This window comes from Balaenoptera musculus, chromosome 1, assembly GCF_009873245.2.
Source record: "Balaenoptera musculus isolate JJ_BM4_2016_0621 chromosome 1, mBalMus1.pri.v3, whole genome shotgun sequence".
In the NCBI taxonomy this organism is placed as follows: Eukaryota; Metazoa; Chordata; class Mammalia; order Artiodactyla; family Balaenopteridae; genus Balaenoptera; species Balaenoptera musculus.
The window spans coordinates 137,900,099-137,916,810 of record NC_045785.1 but is presented as its reverse complement, the minus strand read 5'-3'; the positions used below and the strand labels follow the sequence as shown (position 1 = coordinate 137,916,810).

The 16,712-nt window shown below is 39.2% G+C and overlaps 1 protein-coding gene across 2 annotated transcripts in view; it reads right to left on the bottom strand.

Moving 5' to 3' along the window:
• DHX9 (DExH-box helicase 9) overlaps positions 1–16,712 on the bottom strand; it is a 56,419-nt gene that overhangs the window by 23,157 nt on the left and 16,550 nt on the right. Inside the window, exons 4-12 of one of the 2 annotated variants that reach the window (XM_036850586.1) lie at positions 14,945–15,056; positions 12,225–12,337; positions 11,462–11,610; positions 9,032–9,078; positions 7,061–7,197; positions 6,686–6,775; positions 6,419–6,580; positions 6,202–6,279; positions 5,466–5,657 (exon numbers count right to left, since the gene is read on the bottom strand). In XM_036850586.1, the coding sequence (XP_036706481.1) occupies positions 5,466–5,657; positions 6,202–6,279; positions 6,419–6,580; positions 6,686–6,775; positions 7,061–7,197; positions 9,032–9,078; positions 11,462–11,610; positions 12,225–12,337; positions 14,945–15,056 (1,080 nt within the window). Of the gene's footprint in view, positions 1–5,465; positions 5,658–6,201; positions 6,280–6,418; positions 6,581–6,685; positions 6,776–7,060; positions 7,198–9,031; positions 9,079–9,921; positions 10,049–11,461; positions 11,611–12,224; positions 12,338–14,944; positions 15,057–16,712 lie in introns of those variants that run through there. The other variant, XM_036850595.1, reaches the window with a different exon arrangement.

The window sequence follows — 16,712 nt, the reverse complement described above, 5'->3', positions numbered from 1 at the left end:
CTATTTATGCCCTGAATAATTTCTCTCTTTTCCCTTGGATATTCAATAGCTGTTTTACATACTGCCCTACAATGAATACATACAAAGCAAGGTCCACCTTCTTTCTACACCCGCAGAACTACCTCTCCACATATGGTTTAACTTATCCTCTCTTACATATTCTATAGTATACAGAAATATTCTATGTTCTATAAATAAAGATTCAAGACTACAGAGACCCCACAGAACAATCATAATTAACATCTGTGTAACAATAGTAAAAACCATGACTGCATGTACTATTTTATTTGTGCTTCAGAATAACAGTGAGATTTTTTTTTTCCATTCTAACAGATGAAAACACAAGTTCACAAGTAAAGGTATTTTGCCTAAATTCATATACATGACTTTAGATGTAATACAAATTTTCTTTACTCCCAACTAAGCCTTTTCCCAATTATTCTGCCTCTTGTTGTAATTTTATGTTGTATTTGGATTAAATAACAGAATAACCCATTTAAGTGAAACTAGTTAAAAAGTAGTGGTGATGAAAGCAAGGGATAATGTTAAGTCATTCCAACAGAATACTTCAAATTATCCTCCAGCATATGAGCTTTTCTTTACATTTTCATTGCATATTTATCTGCTCTCATTTGCTCTGTAGAATCCTATTACTCTTTCCTGGAGACCAGCCATAGTAGTAGTTAGTTCTAAGTGATTACCTCTTCTTCACAATTCTATGTTCACTTTAATTAATTAAAACAGCTAATATTACCGGTAAAACTTTCCATACCACAAGCAGCTAAATACCTGTCTCAAAGTGTTCTTTTGCAGTATTCTAAAATCTGGGGGCTTCCCTGGTGGCACAGTGGTTGACAATCTGCCTGCCAATGCAGGGGACACGGGTTCAAGCACTGGTCTGGGAAGATCCCACATGCCGCGGAGCAACTAGGCCCGTGAGCCACAACTACTGAGCCTGCGCATCTGGAGCCTGTGCTCCGCAACAAGAGAGGCCGCGATATTGAGAGGCCCGCGCACCGCGATGAAGAGTGGCCCCTACTTGCCGCAACTAGAGAAAGCCCTCGCACAGAAACGAAGACCCAACACAGCCAAAAATAAATAAATAAATAAAATTTAAAAAAAATAAAATCTGCATCCTTTACACCCCTCTTGACATTTATCCAGAACTGTAATTTCTCTTCTTAGCGATCTCTAACTGAAAGAGTACTGCTTTCAGAACTTTGCGCCCCTATTTCTCATCTGGGTATTTAAATACATGGTAATAGAACTAGGCTGCAATAAAATACAAGATTTCCAAGGCATCAGATATCACAAAACATACCAGACTCCACTTTCTCTATTTTCTAAGTTCTGAGTTTATTTTACATGACGGACAGCTGTATCCTGAAATGATGGTACTTTGGGGTATGTGCAGGACTGCCAAGATATTCACAGATGTTAATTTAACATACTTGAGTTGCATCCTAGCAATTATAATTCACCTCTCTCAACATCTTTAAGGTCAGAAAATAACTATTTCCTATTTTCAATTGTTGCACACTCACACCCTAAGTTTTAAGTGGCTTGAGTATGAATAGCCTGAAGGCACAAAAAGGATACAGTGAGTTTGGTATAGAATTTACACTAAAGCCGGTGGTAAGGTTACGAGTTAAGGTTTGAGCTACTCATTCTGTTTTATTCTAGTTCATAATAACTCTCAACTTGTGCTCTATGACTTGAAATAACACATTTAACCAAGCACATAAAAAACTTAGGTAATGACTTCATGTGATTTCCTATATATGACTGCAAGTGGAGGAAAAAGGAAAAATGAGGGCTTCCCTGGTGGTGAGGTGGTTAAGAATCCGCCTGCCAATGCAGGGGACACGGGTTCGAGCTCTGGTCCAGGAAGATCCCACATGCCGCGGAGCAACTAAGTCTGTGTGCCACAACTACTGAGCCTGTACTCTAGAGCCCGTGAGCCACAACGACTGACTCCGTGTGCCACAACTACTGAAGCCCGTGCACCTAGAGCCCATGCTCCACAACAAGAAAAGACACCACAATAAGAAGCCCGCACACTGCAATGAAGAGTAGCCCCCAGGCTTCCCTGGTGGCGCAGTGGTTGAGAATCTGCCTGCTAATGCAGGGGACACAGGTTCGAGCCCTGGTCTGGGAAGATACCACATGCCACGGAGCAACTAGGCCCGTGAGCCACAACTACTGAGCCTGCGCATCTGGAGCCTGTGCTCCACAACAAGAGAGGCCGCGATAGTGAGAGGCCCGCGCACCACGATGAAGAGTGGCCCCCACTTGCCACAACTAGAGAAAGCCCGCGCACAGAAACGAAGACCCAACACAGCCTAAATAAATAAATAAATAATATTAAAAAAAAAAAAAAAAAGAGTAGCCCCCACTCGCCGCAACTAGAGAAAGCCCACACGCAGCAACGAAGACCCAACTCAGCCATAAATAAATAAATAAATAAATAAATAAAATCGAAAGATGATACAACAGTGATATTACTACAAAAATTATTAATGCTGTCTCAGACTGTCTTAACAGAAGTACTATATAATATCACAATTATTAAGAACTGTATTCTACAATGACCAATCAGTATGTTCATTCAGGCCTACCTTCTCAGGTAGGATGCTGATGCTTCAAATGTGCTTAACAGCCTTAGACTCTATCTTCATGGCTGAACCATAGTTGTTATAAAACAAAGGAGATATACTAGGACACTATACAAACTTTTGAAGACTTATTACAGGTAAGAGAAATCAGAGACTGATTTGGGGACAAGCACTAGGACAAAAACATGGAAGCCACAGAATGTTGATTTCATGTGACAGGTCAGTCATTTGTCCAAAATCAGAAGACACAGGCTGTATCTCCACACAACCGGAAATTTTCAAGCAGAAGTTAGGTGACCATCTATTATAAACATTCCACCCTGAGTAGAAAGATGGAATAATTCTGAAGTATCTTTCAATTTCATGAATCTATCACTTCATGAAGGAATATAAATAAAGAACTAGTGGATAAGTGAAAGCTGTTTTATACGCAAAAGAAGTAGAATAACATTTGATCCACTCTTCCACACTGTAGCTTCACCGCTCTTACGCTTGTTACAGCCTACATATAGAAATCTGTTCATTTTACAGATGAAACCACCAGAAATGTCCAAATTATTTGGGAAGGGACACAAGTTAGTAAGCAAATTATACAAAGTTGAAGACCACAGTACAAAAACTATTTTTGTCTGGAACAAACAGAAGCCATTTTTGTCTGGAACAATTTGGATTTGATAAGTCAGACAGCAGGCGAAAAAAATCACTTCTCAGTTGGGCCGGGAGTTAGTTTTTTTCATAATCATGACATGCAAACAACTTTTTTTTTTTTTTAATTTATTTAATGTACTTATTTTTGTCTGCGTTGGGTCTTCCTTGCTGAGCGCGGGCTCCCTCCAGCTGTGGCGAGCGGGGGCCACTCTCGGCTATGGCGCGCAGGCTTCTCATTGCGGTGGCCCCCCTCGTCGCGGAGCACGGGCTCCAGGCGCGTGGGCCCCAGCAGCCGCGGCATGCGGGCTCCAGAGCGCAGGCTCAGTAGTTGTGGCTCACGGGCCCAGTTGCTCCGCGACATGCGGGATCCTCCCAGACCAGGACTCAAACCCGCGTCCCCCGCATTGGCAGGCGGACTCCCAACCACTGCGCCACCAGGGAAGCCCCGCAAACAACTTCTGAGTGAGACCACAGGTGTTCAGCTCATTTGTTGAATTCAGCATTTCTGCCTATATGGCTGAACTGTTTTGAATTTAAAAATGGCGAGTGGGGGGCTTCCCTGGTGGCGCAGTGGTTGCGAATCTGCCTGCCAATGCAGGGGACACGGGTTCGAGCCCTGGTCTGGGAAGATCCCACATGCCGCGGAGCAACTAGGCCCGTGAGCCACAACTACTGAGCGTACGTGTCTGGAGCCTGTGCTCCGCAACAAGAGAGGCCGCAATAATGAGAGGCCTGCGCATCGCGATGAAGAGTGGCCCCAGTGGCCCCCGCTTGCCGCAACTAGAGAAAGCCCTCACACAGAAATGAAGACCCAACACAGCCATAAGTAAATAAATCAAAAAAAAAAAAAAAAAAAAAAAAAAAATGGCGAGTGGTAGTAAGGAAGGAGGGCAGAGCTCAAAGTTCTTCTGTAAAATGGCGCCCTCCTGAACAATACACCTCCTGAAAAATCAGATAAGCATTAAGAGCAAGTATTATTTTATTGATGTACTTGAGGTTGGAACTTCTGCTGCGAGGCAAAGAAATCATAGCCAGTTTTGGGAGTGAGAAGGGCAATCGAAGAACATTTTGAGAAGAAAGCTAAGGGTCCTATCCCAGAAAAATGGAGATCTATCATATTTTTTTCAAGCTTAAAATATGATCCATTTTAAATGCATTCCTTCAGTCATTTTTTGAAGGCCCCCCCCAAACCCAACTCTCCTATAAAATATAGAGGCCAATTTTTAAGACATACTTCATTTCAGACATGTTAAAAAAATATGGTTTGCACATGTCCACATAAATGCATGTGTACAAACATCTTTTGCTATTTCAAGATTCATGACTCTCCCCTGAGTATCAATTAAGCTTCCCCGGTTAAGAATCCCTAAGTCAAGGTCTGGGCCAGCCTGAGAGGTGGTATCTGGCTACTTGCAATGCTCTCCTTTCAAGTGCCAGAAGTACAGGATTAGAGCTGACAGGAACTGCTTTAACCTAAGAAGACTGCTCTTCCCTAAGCACTGCGACAAACTTGCAGGCACTGCTTATTGCTAGCAAGGTAACGACAGAATGTAGCAGTCAAAAGGGGGAATACTGAAGGCCGACTGTTTGGTTATGAATCCTAGTTTCAACAACTTCCTGTGTTAACCTTGGACAATTTTTAAGTCTCTTTGTGCCCTAAGTTACTAAAAGAGAAATATTAAATAATATAGTACTTACATCTTAACGTCATACTTTAAATGAGTTAAAAAAAATATCAACTGTTTAAAACAGAAGCTGGTGTATAGTAAGCATTCAGCTGAAGTCAACCATTTATCTGTTTTTCTATCTTGTCTACTCTTGCGCTGACTGGTTTTTATTGAACATTAAGGTGATAAGATAGAGAGAACCAAGGTTTGGATGTAAACTTAAGGAGAAAGTACTCTGTTTTGTTCAATTCTAGGCCCAAAGACTCCCTCTAGCCCAGACAAAAAGAATCCTCCACATGGTTGTTTAGCTTATTGGTGAGTTATACTGGAGATTAACATAGACTTAAATTCCTTTCATGCCTTTCTTTTCCTTTTTTTTATTTAAAAGGGCCTAATGCTCTACCACTTTCAGAATTTTATGTCACTACAAAGGGGAGTTGATCAAAGAATTAGGAATGGTCAGGCTTCTAGGTGTTTCCACTCTCAAACCCTATCCACACCAGGCACGTACCTTGTAAGCTGGCTTGCTACTTACCTGAGTTACTACAATATTACATCCTGCTGCTCGGTCATTCTGGATAAAGTCATCTAGAATAAACTGGGGAACTTGTGTGGTTTTACCACATCCAGTAGCGCCTCGGATAATAACAACTGGATTTTGACTAATTGCTTCCAGGATTTCACTTTCAAATTTCTTCACAGGCAGTAACTCTCTCTCTTGTAAGATCTGTATTAGAAAAGTTACACCTCAAATTTCTACCAATATACATATTAGAAACAACTATCTTAATTCTAAAAAAAATTTGCCATCTCTATAAAAAGTTATTCCTTTCCACTGGCTGAGTACTCAAAATATACTTTTTCATAAAAGAATGTATATATTTATACCTCTAGTTGAACGGTCTCTTTCCATTAAATTTCTGAAGAATCTATCTTTTGGCCTTATCCACACCCTTATTTTCCTCCTTTTCTCCCTAGACATTACATATACATTCCCTTTCTTCTAACATTTTAAGTTGTTTCATTCAGAAAATACCAAAAAACTACCAAAAAAAAAAAAAAAAGTTATTATCCCACATCTTCCACTTTAAGAATTACAGGCCCTTAACTCACAACAACAACCCTCAGAGGTAACTAGGATTAGCAGTTAGGTTAGTATCTTTGCTCTACCTTCCTAGAAAGGGCAAAAACATTATTCGCTGTCTTTCTGCCCATACCTAGAAAGTTCTCAGACTGTGAGCACCTTACGTCTAAATACTTCACAGACTTACTGCTTGCAAATCATGATCCTGTTCCAGCTGATACATTAATTCACTCTTGAGGTCCATGCTTATTTGTTCTGGAGTAGCCTGTAAAATGAGAAGGCAACAGTCACACAAAAGCATAATTCAGCTTCAAAATGAATCCATTTTTAATCTAGATATCCTAATGAAATATATTCAGAAGTAAAACACGAGAGTCTGATCTCAAAAACAATGTTGCACTCACGTAAGCCAGGGGCCCCTCATCAATGTTGCTACTGGTCCAAGGATTCCAGTTGGATTGTGGAGGTGACCAAGGAACCACGCCCACTTGGTTCTGCCGCTGAGACGGCTCAAAATGAGCCAATTTGCCAAGGTTGAGTACAACAGGCACAGAAGGATCATCAGGCTATTAAAAATAACAGAAAACAAAACAAAACCAAAAACCAATACCAGTTGCTTGTCTGGCTAGAGAAGTTCAATACAAAGGTAAACTAAATAGCTGTATGCTTACTAGGGGCACGATCTCAAGATTTAGCTCTTGAATGATGTTCTGCAGCTGATGCTCCAAATCTTGAGAAAGGTTAACTTTGTAAGGCTCCACCTACAGAAAAGGGATGGCCATGAAAATCATGTAACATACACACGAACACTACTCAAATCTACTACAGTAGGGTTAAGAGTATGCAGTCGACGCTAGGTCTACAATAGTCCTAAAGCCAACAAGTCAGTTCCCTTGTGAAAGAATTACTTAAGGATGATTAGTAGGGCCATTTCCATTTCTTGAGGCGAGAGTCCTAGAACTACCAAACTTCTTTAGCCAAATATTAAACAGAAGCTAAATTGAATCTTACAGTATCTCTTTGGGCTACTAAGTCTAAAGACTCACTGTCTCTCCTTCTTTCTTCTTTGTAAGTCCAGAGTAAGCTTCAATCACTCCAAGGTGGTAGAGCTGTCTGACAAGTGACAGCGCACAGGACTGTGCTGCCAATTTTTTATTCGATCCATGTTCGCGTGCAAAAATCCCTACAATTTAAGGTCAGGATTACCAAAGACAGAAGAATAAATCGTCTAAGTAAAGAAAACATCTCAACATAAGCAACTAGGAGGCTAGGTACAAAAGCTGCCCTAAAATACAGAGTACGTTATGAGTTCTAAGTTCCTTTTCATTCTAACTGCTAACCAAAAGCCATACTTTAACAGCTTATCAACTAAATAGCCAACCATCTTGATTACAGGCACACACTAAGACACATACAAATCATTATAAAAGCAAATAACCTATTTCAGCAAAGTTGTCATTATTAACATCATTTGGCATTAAAACAGGGGAAGAAAAGAGAGTTTAACTTCTGAAAAGTAAAGGATCAAAAAGCAAATCAAAGGAAAGAAAATGGGCCCAAAGTGCCTAGACCAGGAGACACCAATCTGCTTCTATAAAGGGTCAGATAATAAATATTTTAGGCTTTGCAGGCCACGTGGTCTCTGTCACAATTACTCAGCTCTGTCTCTCAAGTGTGAAAGCATTCACTGACAATACTCAAACTAGGGTTTGACAAACCTATGGGCCCAGGAACTAAAAATGTTGTAAAATTTTTAAAGAGTCATAAATATAAGACAGAAATAATGTGTGATATATGTGACCCACCAAGCTTAAAATATTTATCTGGACTTTTACAGAAGTTTGCTGTTCCCTGACATAAACAAATGACTGTAGCTGTGTTCCAATAAGTTTAAAATAAACTCCCATTTACTCAGAGTAACTTATCTTTAAGGTCTAGGATAAAAAAATTCAACATCATCTCCTCATGATTCATTCAAAGGCTTGATTCTATTAGAAGTCTTTGATATACTAAATTTAAGTCATCAGAGTTAGTTGCAGAATTCTCAAGCTGGAAAGAATCTTTAGCCATTTCTCCCAATTTTTAGTGAAGTAAATTGAGTCCCAGCAATGTAGGTGTGATTTATTCAAAGTCACAATACTCGCAAGTAACAAAACCAGGTACACAGGGCTATTCCTTACTTTCAAGCATGACACACCACCTGCTTTAAACTTACTAAGAATAAAGGTAATATATCTTTGCCTTTCTACTTCCTTTATGAATAACCCCAACCTATTCCTTAAGTGCTTCCTCAGGGTAACCTTCTCACCTTTTCTTCTTGACTCTGTGACTCTTAAATGCTTACATTCACTTTTAGGCCTCCAATCCTATCATCTGATTAACTCCTTTCTAAATGTCACCTAGCTACCCTTACCCAAAGGATTGTATCTTTTATGTAGAAAGATTAAAAAAAACATTTTGGGGCTTCCCTGGTGGCGCAGTGGTTGAGAGTCTGCCTGCCAACGCAGGGAACATGGGTTCGAGCCCTGGTCCGGGAAGATCCCACATGCCGCGGAGCAACTGGACCCGTGAGCCACAATTACTGAGCCTGCGCGTCTGGAGCCTGTGCTCCGCAACAAGAGAGGCCGCAATAGTGAGAGGCCCGCGCACCGTGATTAAGAGTGGCCCCCGCTTGCCATAACTAGAGAAAGCCCTCGCACAGAAACGAAGACCCAACACAGCCAAAGATAAATAAAATAAATTAAAAAAAAAATTTTTAAATTCTTTGACAGTGGCAGATTCTTCAGTAGTGTACCACCTCTTATTACCCTTTGAAATATCACTAGCACAATCTTTCTTTTCACATGCAAAAATGGGAAACTGGGCCTTCTAATATTCTAAAATACCCTAAATGCTACCTTATATCATGGACTCCGTCAAATTAATAAAGCTTACATATATGTGGCTCAAGACTTTAAAGCGAATACTACTCCACTATACAAGGCAAGGCTCAGAGTATCAGGGAAGCAAGCACTTACTTCTGCCCAGCTGCTTGATATAAATGGTCATTTCTGCAATAAAGCTCCTGTAACAACATATATAAACAAGGTTAGAAATTTCGCTCTTAGAAATTATTAAATCCAGGACTCCCAAATCAGGCAGGCTTTCCAACTGCTTAGGCAAATCAAAGCAAAAAACCACTGTAAACATTTATGTCTGTTCAATCCTAGAACAAATGAAGTACATAAACTTCAAATAATGCACAACATGGCACGAGACAGCTGTAATCAAAGTTGATGAGCCAACTGTTCACGAAAAGAAACTGTTAGGGTTTTTGGTCCTATATTTACTTACTTTTAACTCTTATTTCACAGGTTGCAGTCTGAATAGCTAGAATACATTCAGTGAAAAGGAATTTTCCACTCAGCTTGAGGCCGAGAAATAAAATAGGCCTAAAACTCCTTAAATTATAATTGTGATTGTTCTAAGATTCCTTTGCATGGGCCACCCACTAATGATTTCAATCTGCTAAGATAAGCTAGATATACACAGGTATGCACACATACACATGGGTGTACAAACACTGTGCACATGTCAGTGGTTCCTGAGGCGAGGGTCTGATATCTGCCTGCAGTTGGAAGCAGCCCTTGATAACAAAACATTTAGCTTATTTATATCACACTTCATTTAAATCAGGTCCTGGAGAACAAAATATTTTTGAAAATTATAGCTAAAATTGCTAGCAGATTCTAGGGAATAAATTTAGGTTTTAACAAAGGCAAAACTGCCCTTTGAAAACTATGCTCTCTGATCCTTCCACTACTCATGTACATTCTAACCTCGACTTCGTGCTGTGAATAAAAGGTTAGGTGAGACTTTAGAAAAAAAATAAATGTTAGATTCCTTCCTATACCTCTTGTGAACTGACCTTCAGGCACAGCGGCTTCAGGGGTCAAAGGCCACTGGCTTTCAAGGGAACAACATCCACCCTTTCATTAATGACACCGATGCCAGTATGTTTCTCAGCCAGGCTTAAAGTCAGCACTCAATCTCATTCTCCTCCACCTAGGGGGAACAGCAACACCAGAAATCAGTTTACAATAGTTTCCCATGTGATTGCTTAGTTCAGCCTAAGCAGCAGCACATGTGTGTATGAACACAGACCTCTGGTGTTGCTGTCTGTTATGCCTTTAAATAAAGGACATATAAGGAGCAATGCTGTCCTAGCTCCCCCAACTGTCTCTGCCTTCCTGGTCATAGCCTGAATTCTTCAACTTTGTATCAGAAGTCAATTAAGACACTTAAAAAAAAAAAGTTTACAATAAGCTTCAGGCATACTTAAATTATCTAACTGTTCTTAAAGTCACCAAGTGCTACTAAGCCCAATCAGTGCAGAAAAACAAAATATTAAAAAAAAATCATCAACAAATGAATCTTTTCCTTTATGATCTTTGAGGGTTTAAAAAAGTCTGACGTCAAAATTAAGTATTTGAGAATTCAGGATAGAACAAAACAGTGGGAAGCAGGGGGAACCATGCTCTGAACATCATTTTGACCAGTGTCAAAGTTTTTCGTTAGTTATAATTATTTTAGGGCTGCTAGATGCAACCAAAGAACCCTTTGACTTTCAAGGGAAAAACTTTTGATGTATTTTGAATAATTTATTTCATATAAGGACAGCAAATTAAATCATCCAGATTTCCATTATAACATTCCCTCCCTTCCAATAAAATACAGTGCCCCCAGAAGAGTCTAATCCATATGAGCCTTCCTGGGAGTAATAACTACTACACCCTGGAATGCTCTCAGGAAGAACAGCAAGCAGGCTGAGAAACATACTGTCACTGTTAGAACAACCTCCTCCCTTTATGTGCAGTTTTATACGTTTAACAGAATAAAAGTGTGCTAATTTGACTCACATACAAAGACTGAGGCTCTCCTTCAGCTTTACAATAAGCCCTTAAAACTTCAATAATAGGACTCAAGAGCTGGCAACTTTCCAAGCTGATGGGAAATTTGGATCTAGATGCAATGCCATCTACCTCTGAAGACTCTAAACTTAAGTGTCTAACTTGACACATTGAAGAAATAAACATTATAACTGCCTCTAATACCACAGTGAACAATAAACTCACTACCTCTGGCTGATTTTTAAGTCAATTATGGACAAACCACTACTTGTGGCTACGAGTTTTGCCTCTCAGATTCATACGAGAACCTGAAAGTCTAGCAACACAAACAGCAGATTTTTGCAGAACTTCTTACACAGCTAAAATCACACTCCTAAGTGAAAACCATGGTAAACTGCACATTACAAATCAATGACAATTTTTCTTGGGCAAAGTAACATATCTTTTCACAATTTGCTGCTAATCCACAAACTGAACCAGATAGCACGTAGAAAAACAGAACAATGACTATACAAAACCCTAACTTACTATAGAAGGCAAAGAGTGAAACAAGCAAACCTGTTGTGATCAGGACCCACTTGGGTGTACTTATATTCTCCTTGGATCTTTTCTTTTTGGAAATATTGGTTCAGACGAGCCTTAGCATTTTCCAAGGTCCAGTTTCCATGTAGCCCAGCATTTAAATCCACTTCTTCGGATTCAAGGGTCTGTTGAATCAATGATAATTAAATTTGGCTGCACTAAGCTTAGTTTAGTTTTGTACACTTAAGGCACAAAAATTTATAACAATAACTTTTTTGTACCATGCTTTATAATGCAAAAGTTGTTTTTTTTAAGTTTCTAATCCTAGTCAAAATTAAGCCAGAATTTAGTTTTTACTCCATGTGGTGGCCCTATTGTATAAACAATCTATTAGTTAACGTACTGTATTTAAACTGTTCCAAAGAAACCTTTGACAAAATTTTTTATGCTGGTTTTAACACTTTGCATATATCAAGTGGAAAAGTAAGTGTTCTGTCTTATCAAAACGCTTTTACTATGAGTGCTCATGAAATGAGGTTTACTGAGGCAACTACATTTCCTACAAAGCAGATGAAGAGATCTTTTATTAACACCATGAAAAACTGTTTTATTTCACAGGCAACTCTAATGACCAGATTTAACAGGCAGCTTAGGTTTATGGTGCTTTGGGTGAACAATCAGTCTCAAATAACTACTTAAAACAATCACCAAGTTATTAAGTTGCAAATATCTTAAACCTTGCCATGAACCAAGTCCTAAATCACATTCCAGGAGGTGTAACACAGGGTTACAGCCTTACCGCTTGTACTTCTTGTTCTTCTTTTCTTGAGTAATAATCCTTCAAGTTGGCTCCTCGATCCCAGGTGGGCCCAGGAGCACCATAGCCAGAGGCCCCAATTCCAGAATTATTTTCTATTACGGGAAGAAAATGATTGTTCCCTTGATAAATCAAACTGTACGAAGATCCTAAATATTTTAAAAAAATACTCCTAATTTAGATTTTAGCACTCCATTATTAGAAATCCAACGTTTCAGTTATTTGGAAATGGGCCTGAAACCTCTATGACTTACCTGAAAAGTGTTACGTGACTGAATACAGGTCTAAATTGCTAATTCCAAAGATGGTATACAAGGGGGTGCTACAAGTAATGATCATAAGTGACTGATAACCCAGCATACGTTATCAATGTAGCTTTAAGTTGTTGCATATGTATTGGGTTGGCCAAAAGGTTCGTTCAGGTTTTTCCTGTAAGATGGCTCTAGTAGCACTTAAGTTGTCTTTAACTTCATTTAAAACAATTTTGTTAGACTGTATGTGACAGCTGTCATATCAGCGAGCATTTAATAAAAGACTTACCAAAATTGGTGAATTTTTGTGTAGCCATTTTAATATTGAAGATGGAAGGAGAAAAGCAACATTTTCGGCATATTATGCTTTATTATGTCAAGAAAGGTGAAAACGCTACCGAAATGCAAAAAAAGATTTGTGCAGTGTATGGAGAAGGTGCTGTGAGTGATCGAACATGTCAGAAGTGGTTTGTGAAGTTTCGTGCTGGAGATTTCTCCATGGTCAGGTAGGTTGAAGTTGATAGCGATCAAATCGAGACATTAATTGAGAGCATTCAATGTTATACCACATGGGAAATAGCTGACATGCTCAAAATATCCAAATCAACTGCTGAAAATCATTTGCAACAAGCTTGGTTATGTTAATCACGTTGATGTTTGGGTTCCACGTAAGTTAAGCAGAAACAGCCTTCTTGACCGTACTTCCACATGTGATTCTCTACTTAAACGTAATGAAAATGTTCAGTTTTAATTTATTTTTTAATTATTACTTTAAAATTTATTTTATTTATTTTTGGCTGCACTGGGTCTTCGTTGCTGCGCACAGGCTTTCTCTAGTTGTGGTGAGTGGGGGCTACTCTTAGTTGCAGTGTGCGGGCTCTAGGCGCACGGGCTCAGTAGTTGTGGCTTGCTGGGTACAGAGCACAGGCTCAGTAGTTGTGGTGCACGGGCTTAGTTGCTCCATGGCATGTTGGATCTTCCCGGACCAGGGCTCAAACCCATGTCCCCTGCACTGGCAGGCTGATTCTTAACCACTGTACCATGAGGGAAGTCCCAAATGTTCTGTTTTTAAAACAAATTGTGACAGGTGATGAAAAGTGGGTACTGTACAATAATGTGGAACAGAGGAGATCATGGGGCAAGTGAAATGAACCACTACCAACCACAACAAAGGCCTGTCTTCATCCAAAGAAGGTGATGTTGTGTACATGGTGGGATTGGAAGGGAGTCCTCTATCTATTATGAGCTCCTTCCAGAAAACCAAACCATTAATTCCAACAAGTACTGCTCCCAATTAGACCAACTGAAAGCAGCACTCGACGAAAAGCGTCTGGAATTAGCCAACTGAAAACGCATAACCTTCCACCAGGATAATGCAAGACCACATGTTTCTTTGATGACCAGGCAAAAACTGCTACAGCTTGGCTGGGAAGTTCTGATTCATCCGCCGTATTCACTAGACATTGCACCTTCAGATTTCCAATTATTTAGGTCTTTACAAAATTCTCTTAATGGAAAAAATTTCAATTCCCTGGAAGACTGTAAAAGGCACCTGGAACAGTTTTTTGCTCAAAAAGCTAAAAAGTTTTGGGAAGATGGAATTATGAAGTTGCCTAAAAAATGGCAGAAGGTAGTGGAACAAAAAGGTGGATACGTTGTTCAATAAAGTTCTTGGTGAAAATGAAAAATGTGTCTTTTATTTTTACTTAAAAACCAAAGGCACTTTTTGGCCAACCCAATAATAGCTGATTAAATGATAAAACGGTTTCTTTGCTAAGTATGATCCTGAAAGAAAGCTAACTACTAGTGCTAGAGACGGAAATAAGGAGAAGCTTCAAAGGTGCTGAAAAGTGATGAATCTTGATGAGAAAGCAGAATAACTAAAAATAATACTTAATACTGACTGAAACTCTACCAAGTTTATTATATGATTTTTAAAAGTTTACTCTTCATAATAATCTTATAAGTAAATACTACTGCTATTCTTGTTTCATAAACACTGGATCTGAGACTTAGGTAATTTGACAAATATTCCACTTAATCTACCCTGCAGTGCACACACTAATAAAGTTTTGGTATATATAGAATTCAGCAATGACTGGGATCCATAAGGCAAGCAAACAAGCCTACAATATATTTGGTAGAAATAAGTTAGAAACAAGAAAGGGCAGTAAATAAGACCCCTTTAACCAAATGTTCTAGCCTGTGCAAAATCTATCCAGAGATCAAAAACTAGTAAAAGCTAATGACAGCAAGGAATTGAGCTGTACCACTTTATAAAAGAGATTAAATAATCTGGTGGTATTTGCAAGCTTATGTAGTTCTTGGGTTCTCTGAAAATTCTGAGTTTACTATAGTTATTTCTATCTATCCAAGTGAGAAAGAAAGATGATGACCATGCAAGATCGTGTATCTTATTCTCAGTCATGTGCACACATTCAAGTCCCTTACCTGCCTTGAGAGCCAGATGTGGAAGAGGTCCTCCCACAGCTGTTGGTAGACCTTCACCAGTATCTGCTGTGCTGTCAGGTGCATCAGTAATTGGGGGCCGAGGGGGTGCTACCTGCAAGAGGAAAAGTCAAGGCAGTGTCAGTAATTTTGCCTTCAGAGACTATTAAATTCTTTTATTCTTAGAGGAGGTCCACGTGTCACCCCTCCTCTCCTCATAATATTAACATCTTTGTTTCTTCAGTATTATAAAACTATTATGCTCTCATTTCAGGCAGAAAAGGATAGGGCAGTAAAAATATGCATAATTTTCCATCTGGAGATTACATAATTATGTAGATGAATACAGTTTTTCCACAAAAAGCGGGATCAGTTTATGCTGTATAGTTAATTTACCTTTTCCACTTAATATCTTTTTTTAAATAAAATATTTATTTATTTATTTATTTGGCTGTGTCAGGTCTCAGTTGCGGCACATGGGCCGTTCTCTAGTTGTGGTGCTCGGGCTCTAGAGCGCGCAGGCTCAGTAGTTGTGGAGTGCATGGGCTTAGCTGCCCCGCAGCACGGGGGATCTTAGTTCCCCGACCAGGGATCGAACCTGCATCCCCTGCACTGGAAGGCAGATTCTTAACCCCTGGACCACCAGGGAAGTCCCTCCACTTAATATCTTTATAAATATGTTCAACTTCCAAGAAGCATCTGTTAAGAGACATCTACGTGGTAGACATTGTTATGGGTACTGAGGATAAAATAATGAAACAACCAGATGTTCTGTACTTACAGAGCTACATTCAAACAGCTATCTTCTAATTCTGTATTCTTACAGAGCTAAATAAACAACAAATAAATACACAGTATGTCAAGTATAATACAATACTACCAGAAATGAAAAATAGGGATTGTGGGAGATCAGTCTCCATGTTAACAGACATTCAGATTGTAGCCAATCTTAAATCATAAAACAGCATTGCCATAAACTCTTTGTACTTTGGTTTATTTCTTTCGGGAAAAATTCATGAAAGGGAACTCCTGGGTTAAAAGGCATCAAGATTTAAAAAAGCACCACAGCGCTCTACAGAAAGGCTGACTTCCACGCTTGCACTCTATGTGAGAACCTACTTCCCCACAGCCTCACCAATCCTCGGAATTACAGCATACGTCTTACAGCTTTACCAGTATTAGTTTTGTTTTGTTGTTATGGCGACCAGTTATTTTCATTTACATTTTCTTTGCCCATTATTCTATCTGGATAATTCATCATTCCCACTAATTTCTAAGAATTTAATATTTCAGTGCTATTCACTGTGTCATACAAGTTGCAAAATAATTTGTCCTTTTCCTTTTAACTTTGTTAAACGCTGCTTAACGTTATTTTGTTTTTGTTTCCGCAGTCAAATCTAGTTTCTGCTGTGACACCTCAGTAAAATGGCCTTTCCTATCCAGAGACCGTTCTACGTTATTTGCATACACACATAGGCACATGTATGCATATACCACCCCTCCCCATCTTGAAACTAGTATCATGCAAATTTAGTTACTGAAAATTAAAAATAATTAAAAATCTTTATTAATATATAGTAGGAATGGCTAATACTTTTAACTTCTTCAAATTCTTCAGCAATAATTTTTCCTAATTACCCTTTTCCCCTAATTTACCAAATATTATGTTAAATTTATAGAACTTGCTCAGGGAGAACGGACTTCCTGACAATGAGCTGGCTGCTGTCTTACAATAACAGCCCCACCGGCAGACAACTTCCAGCAACACGCC